The sequence below is a fragment of the Ptychodera flava genome, chromosome 2, assembly GCF_041260155.1.
Source record: "Ptychodera flava strain L36383 chromosome 2, AS_Pfla_20210202, whole genome shotgun sequence".
In the NCBI taxonomy this organism is placed as follows: domain Eukaryota; kingdom Metazoa; phylum Hemichordata; class Enteropneusta; family Ptychoderidae; genus Ptychodera; species Ptychodera flava.
The window spans coordinates 6,144,160-6,163,054 of record NC_091929.1 but is presented as its reverse complement, the minus strand read 5'-3'; the positions used below and the strand labels follow the sequence as shown (position 1 = coordinate 6,163,054).

Sequence of the window (18,895 nt, the reverse complement as noted above, 5' to 3'; positions counted from 1 at the left end):
TACATATTAATAATTATTCAACAGTGTAATCGCTCCGCCGTGTCACAGCAATTATAGAAGCTGACATGCCATTCGACACAGCGATTCCAACATTCGGGAAGGGTGGAAAGGGAGTCTTTCCCCAGGAAAGCTACAATTCAAGGAAACCCATCAAGTCTTTGCAGGAGACACAGAAATCTTGGGTGTACCGGGGAGCCAGAAATCCCAAGGAAAACGTGTTCGACAAGTACTCCATTTACAATCATAAAAATAACCCATACAAGTAAGTTCAATTTGAATTGTTGTGTCGTCTGCGGGAATAACATATTCACTTATTATTTTATCACTGAAAACAGAACTTTTATTTGTCAAAGGTCCATCTTTTGACAACAATGTGTATGAGCAATGAGATATTGAGTGAATTGCGAGAGAGAGAGAAAGAGAGAGAGAGAGAGAGAGAGAGAGAGAGAGAGAGAGAGAGAGAGAGAGAGAGAGAGAGAGAGAGAGAGAGAGAGAGAGAGAGAGGGGGGGGGAGGGGGACAGCTAGACAGACAGACAGACAGACAGACAGACAGACAGACAGAAGAACGGACGGACAGATGGATAGATATAGACAGGCAGACGTACGAGGATGTGTAAAAATTGAAGTCAGAGAAGAGAACCTGATAACAACAAGCTCCAAAAAGTGTTGGCAATAAGGTTGTCGATCTATCGTATTTTTTTATTCCCGATCGTTATCTTTTTCGCTTTTCCAAAAGTGTGAGAATCCAACATTCTGTGTCTCTTGGTCGAAGCAAGCACAAATCCTTGTCGTCCATACTACCCTTCTATCGGAGTATATAACGTTAATACCAGTACGATTGGTATATGATCCACAGACTTCTTTCATACAGTAACATACCACTTTGTCCTTGAATTGAATGGATGCCCGGATCATTTACATTTTCGATGTGCTTTAAAAAAAAACCTTACCGGACTCCGTTTTGAATAAATTGTATTTGGAATAGGTATTATATGTATTCATGACTTGCCGAGGACTACTGGATGAACACCCTGTGTACCATAGCTGCTGAAAACATTATGTGTGCTGCAGGCCATTGCCAATAACTGGATATCGGACAGTCTGACAGGAAATGCATCAAGCAATCTCCCATTGGCATCCAAATTTGGTCACCACTAGCAGCGCCATATTTGTACTTTGTAAAAGAATATTCCACTTGGACCGGAAACGTAGACTTGGTCCAAATTGGCGATTTTAAAGAGTCAGATTTATTTTCGTGGCTACCAAGGTTGTACTTTGAGTAGCAAACACTTTAACATTAGCCTAATAGCTTTGTCAATGTCAGTGAATTATGTGACGTCATCCACAAGATTATATGTCCGATAATTCAGTTTTGTGGTTTTTCTACACGTGCAAATTCCCTGGCATGTCCAAAACTTTGAACTAATAGCAATATATTGAACGCACCCCTCCAAGTCGATAATGGACTAACGCAAACTTTGCACGCAATAGTGTACCCTTTTTACACTGTGATGCGCAAAGTTTTCTTTCGTCCATTATGGTCTACGAGGGCTTACTTTATTGCGTAAGCGTATGTTCCGTGTTTGATTCCATTTTACATGCCATTGAACGAATAACCATCATGCCGTATTATAGACCAACAACCTTTACGAAAAATACAACTTAAAAAGACGGAGGCGAAGTCTTAAGGAGGATGTAAAGGCACAGGCTTTGCATCATCTTTATTTAAAAACAATGACAGAATACCAACATCGTGTCATTACTTTGACTTCATTGTAATAATTTAAGATAATCCATATTAAAGCCCGGTTACCTGTACCTTTTTGCATTTTGCTGTCCAAAACGAAATTCAGTCTTCAGTGAGATGTTTTGGATTCGCGTTATTGAGCCATATTGTCTTCGAAAATGAACCCTATTTCTATACTTGGTGAAAGATCGATTGCGCACAATTCTTGCGTATCTGCTCGGGACGGCCATATATGACTAGCTTGTCGAAAATAATTTAGTTGTTTTAATATACGTTGCAGATATTCTGTGGTCACACATCGGTAAGCATTATTACCGGTACATCGGTTGCTTTTGATTTCGGGCCATCTCACTGAAAAAAAATGCGAAAAAGATCTAGCTAATTGGGCTTGAAGATCCAAAGATTTAATTATTCGAAACGTATCTTGCTCTGTTACTGACAAGCTTACAATTACGAGAGGGAGGTGGACACTGCGTGGTCAGACAGTCGACACTGATTTATTCGTATTGATTTATAATTTTCCTTGTCTACTGCAGGTGGGACAGTCACGGAAACGTTTCTACAGCAACCACGCAGACTAACTTTGAAATTGGCTTCAGAGAAGAAAAGAAGTATGTCAGAAAGGCTTTCGGCAGGACCACCCCTCATGTTACTGGTAGCGCCCACCCGACGCAAGATAGAATATATCACTATCGGCCGAAAACGAGACAGAAAAGCGCCCTCACAGAGCAGGTGAACTGGTATCACCAGGGTATCCATGGTAAGACGTTTCTGACGACGAGGAAGTATCCATATTTGCTTCGCAGTTTCAAATGTCCACATCAGTATGGAACCCTCGGTCAATACTGTGAAGTTTTGGGTCCGAAATGCTGCACTGCCTGCATCGAAGTCTGTAACAGGAAAATGGTGGAAGAATACCACAAAGAGATCTTCCCATACATAGACATGACTGCGTCCAGCTTGGTGGCGCCATTTTTGGCGGAAAAGTTACTGCCGAAATTGTACTGTAACTGTAACGTTTGCACCAAATATAGTTCCACTGAAATGCCTTTCGAGACGGATCCTATAAAAATTTTGAAGAGTATTCCAAGGCTGAGAAAAACTCAAATTACAAATGGCAAGAAGAGCAGACTGAGCGAAGTGACAGGTCTTTCAGGACGCAGCACTAGAAATACAATGACAGTTATCATGGAGTAAACTCAACATTTATTCATGGCCGATACATTTGTGCTGCCCGCCAAAATCATTTCACAATCAAATTTCACAAAAAATAACTTAAACTTTTCAATCTCATTCTAGCACCTTGTGCGGTGGTAAAATATTATTTTCAGACATCCGACAATGGACTTCATTGAAAGCCCTTTTAAATTCGTCAATATTTTTAATACAATGTACACCAAAGCCGTCAATGTTATCAACTACGTAATTTAATTGCCCGTGGAAGCCATCTATGTCTACAATTGCTGATCATGTCAGTACTTTCCCTGTCAGCGAATACTAGATTGTCTTGACCAAATCATATAAGACTGCCGTGACCAAATCATTGTAAAATAACTTCTGCATTAAAACAGAATAAATGTAACAAATTATACACGATCTGTAAGGACACTGATCAACAGATCTTTATAAACACAGGGTAAAACATGGTATCGAGCATATTTTCCGACACAATGACAGCACAGATTGCACAGGCGATATAAAGTCAGAGGAAAGCTGCAAAAACACCATATATTTATATACCAGTGAAATGTTATTGCAAAAATGGTAAGCTAGCTGGAAAATTAATTATAAGAAAACGTAATCCAGGAAATCATCAAAATATTTCGCATCTAATCTCATGCACGTATTCTTCTTCTTTCTGTAAAATATTAGACATGTAAAATTAATATTTTTGAGTGAATAAATAAGCACAGTGCGCATGTCAATACTGTTTAATGCCAATAAGCAGTTGTTTTTCTGCTCTCATCTGAACAACGTAAAACAAAACAGATTAACCAAGATATGCAAGAATTCATCTCCTTGTTTGTAAATGTATCTTCAGTTGGAACAATTAGAAGAGATTCGGCTTGACTAGATTTGACTATACCTGAAGGGTTCTTGATGCGCATGTGCGCAAAGCTTTGTGTCCACAATCTGACATATGCATCATTTTCGTCGGCGATGCGAGTGTGATCTCATCTTAACATCTCCCGATATTCTTAAAACGAAAGGCTTCTTAATTTCAAGTCTTTGGAACTATGGATTTACTTTCCCATTGGATTTAATAAGTATTGACAATATATATAATGGCAAGTTAATTGGGTTCAATGCCTAACGGATAAATTCATTTAAACCGACATGATCAGTGATGACAGATGGGATATCAGCACTTGTAGTTCAAAATCGTCGCATTTTACGACATTTTATCAGACTCTTGTAAAGTGCTTGACTTAGGTCTTTGAAAGAATAGATATTGCCAGTAAGAACTTGAACTATACACGTTAGTAAGAGTACGAGAGAACAAAATGCGTACGTGATACAACGTAAAATAACAGCCATTGATGCTCTGGAAATTCAGCGCTGTGGTTTTGAGGTATTTTTCCTGATAGTCGGTAACTTATTTATCGGCCATGATGAATTCTTCCACACACCTCGTTACGTCATTTCCGCGATGCTGAGCCGACCATGTCGATGGAGTTCCTGACGCGTCGGTACAGAGTACCATTTTGGACGATAACTTCGCTACCGATATCCTGAAGATCCATGTCTGAAGAAATCTGCTCGAGATTCTCGAAGTCGTGCATAGATTGCATTCTGGCCTCCACTTGCAGCCGTCTCACGGGAGTAAGTGGAGGCAATTGTAAAAACAGAGCGCCCTCAGCGACTTGGCCAACAGTTTCATTCTCACAGCATTTCCCAGTTTCAACACTAGGTGGTTCAACCATAATTTGAATATCGGACCTCCGGCCTTTAATCGTACCCCGAGCGGAATGTTTCTTCTTTAAAGTGTCGAGTAGACTACGAGCTCTTGGATCTTTGATATCACTCGAGGGTTTGGAAAGAAGCTTTTGCATGTATGACGGTATAGTAGGACCTCTAACTGGGGGTTTCCTCGCTTTCCGACCGAGCAACTTCGCCCTCTCTCTCGCTTGTTGCTCTGCCTCCGCCTGTTGTTGTAACATCCTCTGCCTGATCTGCTCCGTAAACTCCTCAACAGTGTGTGCGACCATCGGTGTCAGCGACCTCAGCGAAGACATGCTCGACCTTCGGCTGTCCGTAGGAGGCGGGGTGATTGTTTTTAACCAAAACCCAGTTGCTGGTGACAGCGTCATTGCTTGACTGTTTTGGTCGGTGACAGAGATACTGATACTCATTCGCTTACCGTGGGGATCGCCAGGTCTTGCTGTTCCAGGATGTGCGTGTACTCCCTCTTCAGTCAGGCGCTGCTCCACATTTTCACGTTTCTCACCAATATCGTCGCCGGCAAGTGATACACTATGTCTGCGTGTGTGTTTCTGGTCATTCCCTTTGATGACATTCATGCTGGTGTCGTTTCTGTTCTCCGTCGTCGGTGAAACACACCAATATCCTGCTTTTCCTTATCTTTTTCGCCATTTTGACTGTCACTTTCTTGCACAGCGTCCTCCTCTTCTTCTATTTCTTCAAGATCTGTTAATTCACCTTTTTGCAGCTTAGCAAGTTCCTCGCTCGTCTCACTCAATAATCTCAGCACATCAGAAAGCGAGGGCAGACCTGGTTTCTCCTTTTCAGGTTGCATATTCAATCTCCAAGCTGCCGGCTTTCTAAGAGTCTTCCTCTCCGTCGCTTGTTCTTTTTTCACTATTTCTTTTCTTTTCGTCTGTCTCGGGGGTTTCGCCTGACGTGCTGTAATCGACGGTACTCGTTTAATTTCAGGAAGAGGTTTCTTCTCGGTAAGATTTTTGGGTAAGGTGCGCTGTGGTTCTAGGTCTTCTAGATTTTCAGGTTGTCCTAGATGATAAGAGATTTTGTCTCTGTTTTTCAGCAGCAACCGCACACTTCTCACTCCGTATACGGGGGAATCCTCTTTTGCTCTGAATACTAGTCGCTTTTTCACCGCAGGTGGCGTCTGTGTTGGCCACTTGAGTGTTCCTTTTGGTTTCCTACTTGTATCAGACTCATCAGTCTCCGTCGTTTTTGAATCTTTATCGGCATTTCCAAAACCACGACTAACACATTTGTCATCAGTTTCTTTAACATGACTTGCCGAAAACTGTGACAAATTGAACGGTAAAGACGCCGAGCCTACACTACTGTCGGTTACAGCTTGTTTCGTCCCCTTTTCACCAAAGCGTTTCGACTCGATGCTTGATGTTGAGTCGATCGGAGTGCCTTCACGGCTTCTGCTGATTTCATAATGCAAGCCAGACTCGGTCCTTTTGACTAATAATTCCTCTATGTCGTTGGTGTCAGTCTGACTTACGATGTAAGCTCGCTCCGCAAAGTCTAATCTATCCGGATCGTACTCGTACGCGTTGGCCGGACTTGAAGAGATGCTGCTGAAATGCGGCTCATCCGCCGATTCTTCGTCATTAGTTATAATATCATTGACTGTTTCGTCGTTGGGGGCGCTCTTGATTTCATCTCCCATTTCGGCGTCTGAGCTATCCTTGTCACTGACGAAGCTAACTTCACCAGGGTTGCCATTATCATCGGTAGGAATGCGTACACTCGAAGAGTCGGACTTTCTATCACGGATATCTGCTTTGTTTTGTTCACCAAGATTATCATGGAATTTACTTTTTGTTGGACCAAACACATTTTCACGTCTAGTGCCATCACTTGCTTCGATGTTTTCATTTTGGTTTTCTTGTAATACTTTGCTGTTTGGCTTCTCTCCCCTCCACTTCGTTGTCCCTCCAAAGTTCCTCTTCAAGTGACTGTCATTCTTGTAACGCCATTGGGTTTTCGTCTGATTCCTGTCATTTATATTCCGTCTTCTTTTTCTCTGAATGGCTGCAAAGACATCTTTGTTCCCGAACATCGAGTTGGACTCATCTTCTGACTGAATTTTAGTCAGATGCATCGAATGAATTTCATTTAGCAGATCTTTTCCAACCTCATTGTCATCGGTGAAAATCGATTTTCCCGCCCTTTCCATGTTGTTGTCATCTGCCAGAATTTTTGTGTTATGCGGCAAATCTGAAACGTCCTTCCGTCTGCAAAGATTAAAATTTTGCTGTGCTGATTCAGCATTTAAAAACTCGCGTTCTCCAATTTTGTCCGATTTCATGCCATTTTGACCTTTTTCAACATTCGCTATGTCAAAAATGACATCATAATTAGAGCCAGATACGGCAGCTGTTATGGTTTCATATTTAGAAGCACCTCCGCCATCTGCCGGAGATGCAGTGCTAGGGGAACCTGCTTGTATGGCTTTGTATGTGCGCGGCTCTTTTGAGCCTGGACGCGTAGAGGTCGCTTTGAAAGGCATGTTCACTTTCGATCCTGTCTGCGTCGCAACAAGTATCTGATTATGGGTGTCACCACCTTTGCTCGTTGAAAGTACAGTGACCGTCGAGTCCACATCTGGTTTTCCATGTGAACCAGAAACATGGGGCTTTACCTCCGTACGATTATTCAAAAAATCATCCTCTTTTACGTCTGCTTCGTCTTTACCGGATATAAATGATCGTGAGGTCGAACGAAACGGCGGTGTTTGAGCACTTGAAGGCGACACTGAGAGACCCGCTTTCTGCGAGACACTATCAGAATTCCACGCAGAGCGTTCAGTTTCACTCAATGTGATTGAAATCCTCAAATCGGTGAACTTGTCAGTAGATACACCGGTCCCAACTCTCCGGTTTTGAAGACGTAAACCCCGATTACCCTTGACATCACGCAAGATATTTCTGTGCAGTGTCAAAGTGTCCAAATATCTACTTTTCACTTGGGTTTTCAAGTTTTCAGACTTTGTTTCTAAATTCTTGAATATTCGCCCATAATATTCTTGGTACAAGTACACAGGAGTTCGCGTCCCAACCGTTGCACGAAATTTTAAAATGTTTAAGGCGTTGGTGGTGACTTTTGCCCTGATATCTCTCAAGGTCGGGGCTGATAGTGTTGCTTTGTCGCAGAAATTAGTTTTTTCCCGGAGAAGTACATTTTCGTGGTATTCGCCATCGTCGACGGGATAGCGATGGTGTAATACTTTTCGCTGAGAAGATATCATATCTGCAGTCGTATTCGTCATGTTTTTCGCTTAGAAATGACAGCGTTCGTGATCAAGCCCAGCTCAGCAACACAAATGTCAGGATCGTAGCATCCCAAACTGCGCCTAAAGTATTATTTTTTGCAATTCCGAGCATACAAATGTCACTAGACTGGTCCCCTCCTTGATTATATCTGTAAAAATAAAAGGTTTTTGGAGTGAATTAGGAAAATGAGAGATAAAACGCGAACCCAAAACAGAAACGACGGTGAACTGTGGACAAACGATAGGTAGACAGACAAATATAATATAAATGACAATATCATTGACAGCTGGTTGTGTGTTGTAACCTATAATCTAGCTAGCCCCGCTATGGGAACATTAATGTGATTGCACAGACCAGGATTTATGCCTGGTCTTCGTATAAGAAAACGAGTCACGTGCTGAAATCATGCCAAGGCACTTGCCTGTCATTATACGTGTATGCTTGCTGCAGTATGAGGAACGATATTTAATAATCACCTCATTTAAAAAAATCTTCTTCCATTTACAAACACTGGTCATATAAAAAATCAAAACATAACGAGAGAATGCAACATCAGATTTACGAACTTTCAAAAATGCAAAAGAAGCTGTATACACAATGTGGATTGAGAAACCAGATAGAGCTTAAAAAATAAGACATTGGTATAGAGTATTCTATCAAGCTGTGGATGCTGTATGGCAGTTTGTATATTACAACTTACACGATGTTTATCACCAAAATATCAGTATTTCGTTATTTCTTTTCAGTCGATTGTTTTATAATTATATTGTGATTGCAAAGTAATGCAAAAGTGATAGCAAAGTAATTGTAGAAATAGATGAAGCGATAATATTGGCAAAGATTGCATAATCAGAAATTAGTCAGAGCGTAGGAAGAAATGCAAATAAATAGTGATCTTAGAATATCACAACAAATGATAAGCACACTGGCTGAATTCGTTCGTCAGAAACACCATGCCAAGCGGATATAACAGTGGATAATAAAATATCGTCAGAACTCCTGCTGAACACCCGCCATGGCCGATAGCACTGGACATTCATGAGCACGAAGCGATCCTTGTCTAGGGTTACAACATTACAGTGTAACGTTCCGTGTCGGTGGAGGATTGGTTACTGGAAGTAAGGAACGCATTTCAACTCACATGCAATCGGTGATCTTGTCCGTGTCTTTTGGGCAGTCTCCATTGAGTGAGATGTCAAGTAAAGCAGTACTTTCCCTGATTTTACGATGTAGCTGTACCACAGAGCATCAGCAAGGTTTCTGTATCACTTTACAACCTACAACTTCTGTGCAAAATCATCAAAGACCAAAATTCCGAGTCTTCTGCTGCAATATCAGAATGTTGTCTGACTCGATGTCGTCATGCCAACGACCACTATATCCTAGCTTAAAATAACATCAAAGAAAATGGAAAAATCCGACGCTGGGTGGCATGACTCGACCAAGCTTCCGACCGCCATGAATAATTGAACACAAGTCCGGGTGCAGTTAAGACATCTGAACGTTAACATTTGTTCAACGGACGATTACGAAAGTGTAATTGAATAATGTGTGTTTCTCAAATAAAGAATTCAATTGAAAGTATAGATAAGACTTTACAATTGCAATTTGATTTTGACCTCTTTATTGTTCAAAACTACTCGGAGAATTAAAGTTGTATCCACGTTGCGCTAGGTATTTTCATATTTTCATCTTACAATATCATGAACACTAAACAGATTGAAAAAATTATCTTGCCGATAATGCTACCAAATTTTTTCAAATGCAATTGTTAATTTTGAATTTTTCGGGGAGTACATGAGGGTCCTACTATTCCACACAATGTACTATTATCATAAACTTTGACACTAACCTTGAGCCGCCGAATGCCATGCAGTTATTATTGAATTCTCATGTGTTTTTGTAGTACGTTTTAGGAGCGTTTCGAAAATCTAATTTCACATTGACGTACCTAAAGCATTTAATATAAGTACCTCTTCTGACATATTAACATACAAAATCCGAGATGGACTCAAATTTTGATCCAAGTGATTTAATTCTTGTAATTTTTTGTAATTTTTTGTTCTTAATGATTTGCCGAATCAAGTAAAATCTGAGAGAGAGAGAGAGAGAGAGAGAGAGAGAGAGAGAGAGAGAGAGAGAGAGAGAGAGAGATCTATTAGATAGATAATTTCACTATTATTGTAAAAATTAAATTTAAACATGTACTCCTGCTAACACAAAAATGAAATCATGTGTCCAGTGTCATGTGACACACTTTTCAAATTACCATTACGTTAAGTACAGTAGATGTACGGATGCACCTGTCGTGTTCAAAGATGGCGGCCATGATAGATTAGCGATATGCTTTCCAAATCGTCTTAGCAACACCAAACAAAGGCACGAGACCAGAATTTTAATTCACTTGAAGTCTCAACATATTATCTCGGTAGTTTGAACTTCAAAATCCATGTTCTTATTTACTGCGATTAGTTCTTTTCAATACACGACAATAAACAAACCACGTTAAGGTCATGATACAATCCAATCGAGAAAGCGTATGATAGGAGATCGTCTCAGATGGGCGGCGGGACGATTTATGAAAAGAAGACGATTTCAAGAAATTGTATCCAGTGTTTTAATAGTGAATGTAGGTCAAACACATTCTATGGCGGCAAAGAGCTAGATGACTGTAGCGTTTGATCTTTTTCTGCTTCGAACCCATTTAAGAATGCAGTAGTTTTCACTCAAACGAACATATGGACAAAATGAACACATTGTATTCCTTGATTCAAATTGAACAATTCTCCCAGAAGAAGCCACGAATTTCCTGAAACTAAAAACTAAAGTGAATGTTGACATATTTATCGTTTATTGGTTAAACATGTCTGGCCTGTTTTTCACTCTTCAACAATGGCATTGTATTGTGTACACGAGTCATTGTGTTGGTAGTATATTAGGGAAGAAAAAGAAATTTAAAGGTAAATTCTTTGTTATCAAGACAGTGGCTATTAAAACTGTATGTATTGATCATTGAATGAAACGTTGATTTAATCAAACAAAAAAGTCAAAACATTTTATCGTCACCTGATTACGAAGTGAAATAAAGGATAATTTCCTGGTCATCTCGGTACCACAAGACAACGTAGAGGGCGTCAATGATCCTTAAAACCTGTTTTGAAATAAATACTTTCTCATGCAGTATAAAATGATGTTTATATGGTTTATGACTCGTACAAGAATTTATAAACTAGGTAGAGAAATGTCCGATATTAAGATAATACGCCATTGGAATCTGAAAATGTTTAACTTTTGCTCATACTTTTAGCTCAGGGAAACTTGCAACTACCGATCTTTAAATTTCAAATTGCCTTTCTTCTGTAAAATAATATTTCGGAGATTAAAGAAATAATTTTGTCATTTTGCATCGTAGTGAAGTATTGTGACATCGTCTTTTGGTTGTAGATTCAACGATGGTTTGTCTTATTGAGACTACAGCTAACATTTAAAGAACATGAAAATGTCACAATCAGAGACTCCATGCTAATTATATAGGTTGCAGTTATTTTTGCCTCGATATCATAAACGAATTCAGTGTCATAGCGTCTGCTTGTGTCTATGTATTCACTTATGCAATTGTGTCTGTATGTGTACGTACTTTCTGATGTACATTTTCTGTCGGTCATCAGTCAGTCTGGTCTGTGTGTCTGTCTATATCTATCTATCTATCTATCTATCTATCTATCTATCTATCTATCTATCTATCTATCTATCTATCTATCTATCTATCTATCTATCTATCTATCTATCTATCTATCTATCTATCTATCTATCTATCTATCTATCTATCTGTCTGTCTGTCTGTCTGTCTGTCTGTCTGTCTGTCTGTCTATCTATCTGTCTATCTATATTGGTTTTTCTACATGTTACAAGTATGTCTCGTCGATGACAAACAGAGAAACTCTCCTCACTCCATCATGGACAAACAGATACTACAAAGTCACGTCACATCGGGGCCGTGGATAATTAGAACACGCGCACGCAAAATATCTCGGTATACTCTTCGGCGTGTACCATTTGTGTATAAGGCAGTTCTCCATAGACTCCCATGTATAAGGCCAAGAAAAATAAAAATTTAGTTTCTCATCGTATTCATATTGCAAAAAGGATGCAGTGACACAGTTTTTAGTCCCCACGGATGAAGTCCAGGGGGCTTGTAGATTGGGTCATGTCCGTCCGTTCACGCAGATATCTCAGATATTTTGACAAAATGTCATGTGACCTCGGTGACCTTTGACCTCAAATATACATATTTGTCCATAACTCAGTAACCACAAGTGCTACACCCTTCATGTATGGTATGATGGGACACCTTATGACGCCACATATTGTACCTCATTAATTATGCGCATATCTAAATTTGAGCGAGCCAATAGAGCTAGAGGTCTGATTTTTGGTATATAGGGATAACTTAGCAATACAATTTTTTTGACAAAATGTCACGTGACCTCGGTGACCTTTGACCTCAAATATACATATTTGTCCATAACTCAGTAACCACAAGTGCTACACCCATCATGTATGTATGATGGGACACCTTATGACGCCACATATTGTACCTCATTAATTATGCGCATATCTAATTTTGAGCGAGCCAATAGAGCGAGAGGTCTGATTTTTGGTATATAGGGATAACTTAGCAATACAATTTTTTTACAAAATGTCACGTGACCTCAATGACCTTTGACCTCAAATATACATATTTGTCCATAACTCAGTAACCACAAGTGGTACACCCTTCATATTTGGTATGATGGAAGACCTTATGACGCCACATACTGTACCTCATTAATTATGCACATATTTAATTCTGAGCAAGCCAATAGAGCTGGATATCTGATTTTTGGTATGTAGGGATAACTATAGGATAGAAATTTTTGACCAAATGTCATGTGACCTCGATGACCTTTTACCTAAAATATACGTTTATGTCAATAAATAAGTAACCACAAGTGCTATGTCCTTTATATTAGTAGGATGGGAGACCTTATGACAACACACGCTTTACCTCATTAATTATGCACATATCTAATTCTGGGCAAGCGAATAGAGCTAGAGGTCTGATTTTTGGCATATAGGTATTAATTAGCAATACAATTTTTTTTTCAAAATGTCACGTGACCTCGATGACCTTTGACCTTGATTATACATATATATGCATAACTCAGTAACCACAAGTTCTATACCCTCCAATTTTGATAGGATATTAGACCTTAAGATGTCACATCTTGTACCTCATTTATTATGCGCATATGTATTTCTTGGCTGGCCAATACAGCTAGAGGTCTGATCTTTTTTCCCGATTTAGAACCATAACTTAGACATGCCTCATGTGTTTCAAATTGGGAACAACGACATAGACCTATGTGCCCATAGATCTCAACATATACACTCCAGTAATACTTCTGAATGACTACATTTCCCTGCCCCATCAAGACTAATACTCCTATTACAAGTGGGGACTATGTCATTGTCAATGACTTGTTCATTTTAGATAGAATAAAACAATACTTTTGTATAGAAAGTTGTTTGTTTTTATAGGACTATCTTTTATAGATCGTCTAAGTATAATTTCCGCAGTATATCATGCAGACTAACTCATAAAGCTATATTGTGAGCATTTTTTATAAAAGACAGTTACTGTATCTTCCATGATATTTTGCCAGTATATTTGCTCTCAGTATTAAACAAATTTATTGTTCAATCCTCCTAAACTATGCAGAAACGCCAAATATTGAGGTTATCAATACAACCTGTATGATGAACATTGCTATTTTTGGCAAATGACTAAAATTCAAATGCTAACATTAACAATGCCTTTACGCAATACTATATTAACAAGCTGAAAACTGTGCTTTTTAACATGCTCCTGGATTTGAACAAGAAACTTACATAAATGCACAGAGCAAAAATACATTAAAATAATTAAATTAAGCTACTATTTCTTTAATTGATACCTTAATTATTTAAATATCTTTTACAGCCAGAAAATGTGACTCGAGTTTTGCGTGAGAGTGTTGTCAAAGTCACTGATAAGGAGTGTCCTAAACTGTTTCCAAAAGCTAGGGAAATCATGTACAGACACTAACCCCTGTTCACAGAATTCGCCAAATGTCACAACATCTACTCTCTCAGCAGAAAAGTAACGGCTGTTGAAATTGATGAGTTTGGTGAGTACACATACACATTAAAGCAGAGTTGGACTGGACAAACTCACACACACACACACACACACACACACACACACACACACACACACACACACACACACATCAAAGCAGAGCTGGACTGGAGAAACAGACATCTTCAAAGACAAAGTAGAATATTTACACAGAGAAATAAATGACTCAAAGTAATTTTTCTCAAGAGTAATTATGTACTACAATAATTAATTCCAACTTTACTCTGTTATTTACAACAAACAAACAAATTCACAACAAACAATTTTTTTTGTCTTTTTCACATACAATTCATTTCAGATACTGGTATATCCAAATTCATGGAGACCTACAGGTTAAATTTTCCTGAAGAAAGTGTCTTTCTAAGGATAAATGCAGGTCATAGAGGATTTGGATTTTTTCAGAGACCAAGGCATTGAGCAGGTCCACTACAGATGTAATCACATCTTGCCAAATTATTTGTGTATGCCTTGTGACAACTTGAGTAAACTTGAGCACTTTGTAAAGGACCATCACATATGTACAAATCCACTGCATGAAAAGCCACAAATAAAGCGCAGAGGATCATACCGTAGAAAATAAATGTAGGACTCATTGCGGTTTTGGCTGTCAGACAGTGAAATTTGTCATTTTGTGTAATAAGGAGTTAGAATTGTATAAGTATGCAGGCCCTTACATAAATCTGTGTAATAATTGTTCTAATTAATGTTCATAAATACAAGTTAAGACTTCTTTCATGAAAATACACTTCCTTCTCTATGTCTTTATTATGACCTGTTAAAGAGTGTGTGTAATAGGTTTATGTATTTATTTGCAGTAGTGCATATGGATTACAATACCTGTAATTAAAACCAACATTATGAAATGGAAACTGTGAAAGAAACAGGTAATGAAGTTTAGAAGAAAACAGACATATTTAAGCAGTTCTAATAAAGGGAATTTATTTTTGCAAATCTGTGAAATCATAAGATGAAATCCCTTGCTACTGTTCTATACAGCCTGACACTGAATGGCATTGTTTCCTAATCCTGATTGTAACTATGTATGTATGTATGTATGTATGTATGTAACTATGTAACTATGTATGTATGTATGTATGTATGTATGTATGTATGTATGTATGTATGTATGTATGTATGTATGTATGTATGTATGTGTGTATGTATGTATGTATGTATGTATGGGTATGAATGCATGTATGTATGTATGTATGTATGTATGTATTTGTGTGTGTATGTATGTATCTATTTGTGTGTGTATGCATGTATGTATGCATGCATTCGTACTTGTATGTGTGTTGAGTATGTATAAATGCATGCATTGTGTGTAACTGGAAAAGATTGGGTAACAATTAAAATAAACATTTCAGACATTTATATCATATAAAATGAAACATTAGAGACTTTCATGCGCTCTTAAACTGAAAATATTTATGAAACATCATTTCATACGATGTGTGAATGATTTAATCAATGCTTTTCTTCTATGAAATGCATTATGAAAGAAATTGAAAGAAATTTCAAAATCGCCTGTAGAGGGCGCTCTCACAGAAGGCGGCATTTTCGTTCTAAAGTATAAGTCCACTATCGGGCTATGATACGCCTGTGAAAAATGTCAGATAGTGAAAGTCGGGAGAAAAGACGTGTCCAGCAGTGTACATTTGTCAGGAAGTAGGCAGGGTATTAAGCATGCCATTTTGTAGAAAGTTATCAAAGGAAAAAAGTCGTTCAACGTGACGGTCATCAAATGAAAAAAGTCGTTCAACGTGACGTCAGGTCGCATCCATGTATCGTAGCGACTAAGAACGCCTTCGATTTCTTTTTCTCAGAAATATCTCTGATTCTGATCTTTGTTCGTTTTGTGGGAGAGAAATTGAAACAATTGAACATTTGTTCTTTGGGTGTACAATTAGTTATCAATTTTGGAATGACATAATTCATTTATTAAGAACACAAAGTGGAATTTTCCATGGGTTAGCTAAAGTTGATATCTTACTCGGTAACCCAGAGTTTAAAGCAATTGAAAATGTTTTAATTATATTTACTAAAAGATGTATTTTCCATTGTAAATGCCGCAAAAGTTTACCGAGACAAGTGGAATGGTTAAATAAGTTGAGATACGAGTATGAGTCCGAACACAAAAAGGCTGCGATGACAAATGCAATAAAAAAAGAACGCGTTCGATTTAATGTTTTTAATGGCAGGCAGATACCTGTTTGTAGTATTTGGTGGCCTTGAAAAAAGCCGTTCGGTTTGTGACGCAAAAATTCCCAACCTGCGGAGGGCACATTATAAGCTCATCCCATACAATTATGTTGAAGTCGACCATTTTGTCACTTAACAGCAACTGTGATAATGCATGCCATTAACAGCTGAAATACTTGAAGACGTCCTTGGGCGCACCATCCAAATACTAATAATATTTTGCAACAATCATGGATGACGCCATAGAGATTAATTTAACTGTATCCTCAAACTTTAGAAATTAAAGCTAAGTAGTTATAAAACACACATAAACAGTAATTTTCCTAGCACATTCTACAACATTTCTTAAAATTAAGAAAACTTTTATATAGTGGACTAGTAAAACCCAATGACAATTCAAAACACAGTACGTTTTCCATGGCAAACTTCAAAAACACGCACGCATGGGGATGCGAAACAGATAATTTAATTACTTTGGCCTTAGTTTAGTGCATTGGATCGGAGACCGAACGCCAATTACACGTTATCATTCTTCCCAAACAAAATTTTAAATGACATTTTCGATGTTTGCTGATATGGAATAATTACTTCTATTTTCCGAGCCAGGGTTTAGATTATACTATAGACAAATGGATCACTCTCGTGAACTTTGATTTGATTAGCCTCAAAAGAAAAACCCTTGCAATATTGCAAAACATAACAGCAACCAGTATGAAATGAATTCTGTGAAAATTGTTGACAGCTTTGAAAATTACACTCACTACTGGTCCACTTTTACGCAATCCGTGAAATCGTAATTACACTCGTATTTCAGGTTTTCACGAATGCAATAAATTACCAGATTTTCTTCGAGTTAAACTAAATTTGATCCAAATATTATGGAAATGTAAGTTTTACATTAAGTTTAGGTGCTTCTTGTATTGATGGGTGGGTGTTCATGTATTTAATTTGCATCTAAAGGGCGAAATGATCCAAGAGTCATACGCTTGATGGGGGAGCTGGCGGCAGAATTGCATTTACAGTGTTTGACTTTTTTTAAAACAATAAAATCAACTCATTACTTATGAGTTTTTAAAGTGGAGAAAGCACCATACATTTGTCTTTTTGTTATCTCCTTTATTACTTTGATGATGACATTTTTCTTCATCTATATTCAAAATATGCGATATTTTTATGTAATTCCATTTGCGTAAATGGATATTATAATGTAAATTGGCTACAAATTTATTGCTCTCCTTCGAAATTTTAAATGCATGATTGCACCAAGACATAGTTGAAATTCGCCCCCACCCCACCCTCAGCAATTTTGGTCAGGCTACTTTCGTGCGAACACCGTCACTGCAAAAGAGGTTGGCCACAGGCGCCCATATATGTGTTGGGTAGTCTGCTAAATCGATCGATTTCTACTTGATCTATCGATCCCGTGCTCGATCTGCCCACCACTGCAACCACCACTTCCATATAAATACTTCTAAATAGGTTGCAGTGGCGGACAGATCGAACAGGAAATCGATCGATCTAGCAGACTACTCAACCCACGGGCGCCTGTGAGGTTGACTGAGTACTGAGATTCATGTGATAATTTGTTTCGACTGAACATTGCAGGAAGATTCATGTGACAAGCTTTATTTCTCTAATCGAGAAATACGTATATTGGCGGTCAAAAGTTTGTAGTTAGAATACAACTTAAAGTTGAAAAATTGAAGACCAGGCTGCAGAGATACCGCAAATAATGAATAATTATATGCGTTTCGAAGATTAGCATATAATTACTATCTATTCGTTACATAAGAGAATTCCTTTGATTGAGGTTTGTGTCACCAGGTGTTACATGCCTATATAGGGCCTATTGGTGTGAAGCTCTTTTGTCTTCAGTCTCGGTCGAAACTCCACGATGTCAACACAAGCAAGCACTGCAGAGAACAAAGATACTGGCGAGCCGACTCCTATGCCACCTGTAGCATCGTTACTGACCAACATATACTGGTTCCATCTCCACAGTTGTGGAAAGCAAACTTGCACAATTCAAGCGGGAGCTCAGCTTGGACAACTCCGAGGCCGTTGATAACACAGTTACGAGTGGAGGTGATACGTACCGGCCGCCGCGTACTATGCATATTACGAGTGGAGTGATACGTACCGGCCGCCGCGTACTATGCATATAAGAAGGGGCCCTTCTTATATGCATAGTACGCGGCGGCCGGTACGTATCACTCCACTCGTAACTGTGGTTGATAACGCTGCCAAGAAGGCTAGAGGTGACACTTACGAATTCCGTAAACCAGGTAACAAGCAACAGTTTGAGCACGAAGAGAAAGTGTTAGACCATTTAGAAGTCTCTTTGGATGCACTCTCGAAAGGGTCCATAGAAAAAGCAAAGAAGTCCCTGAAACAAGGTATTGGTATCGTTACTCATCGTATTAAATTGATTAAATTAGCGGACAAAAGTGAATTTGGTTGGGGCACTGTCAACGAGTATTTGTCTGACGAGTTAGCATCTGATACAGATG

General features: G+C 38.7%; 1 protein-coding gene across 2 annotated transcripts; it reads left to right on the top strand.

Annotated features, from left to right (window-relative positions):
- Window positions 1–15,127, top strand: LOC139152106 (uncharacterized). Of its 2 annotated transcripts, XM_070725216.1 has the most exons (3): window positions 1–262; window positions 2,285–2,508; window positions 14,482–15,127. In XM_070725216.1, exons 1-3 carry the CDS (start codon window positions 66–68, stop codon window positions 14,598–14,600), a joined length of 540 nt encoding a protein of 179 aa, XP_070581317.1. In that variant the 5' UTR covers window positions 1–65; the 3' UTR covers window positions 14,601–15,127. The 2 variants fall into 2 exon arrangements, with proteins under 2 accessions (XP_070581317.1, XP_070581309.1); XM_070725208.1 differs by lacking the exon at window positions 14,482–15,127 and having other exon boundaries at window positions 2,285–3,686.
- The last annotated feature ends 3,768 nt before the right edge of the window (window positions 15,128–18,895 follow it).

What these genes read in the sequence shown, in the direction of transcription:
- LOC139152106 (XM_070725208.1), top strand. Translation starts at nt 66, where the DNA reads ATGCCATTCGACACAGCGATTCCAACATTCGGGAAGGGTGGAAAGGGA. An exon ending in CATAAAAATAACCCATACAA is followed by an intron (nt 263 to 2,284) that starts GTAAGTTCAATT and finishes TGTCTACTGCAG; the next exon opens with GTGGGACAGTCACGGAAACG.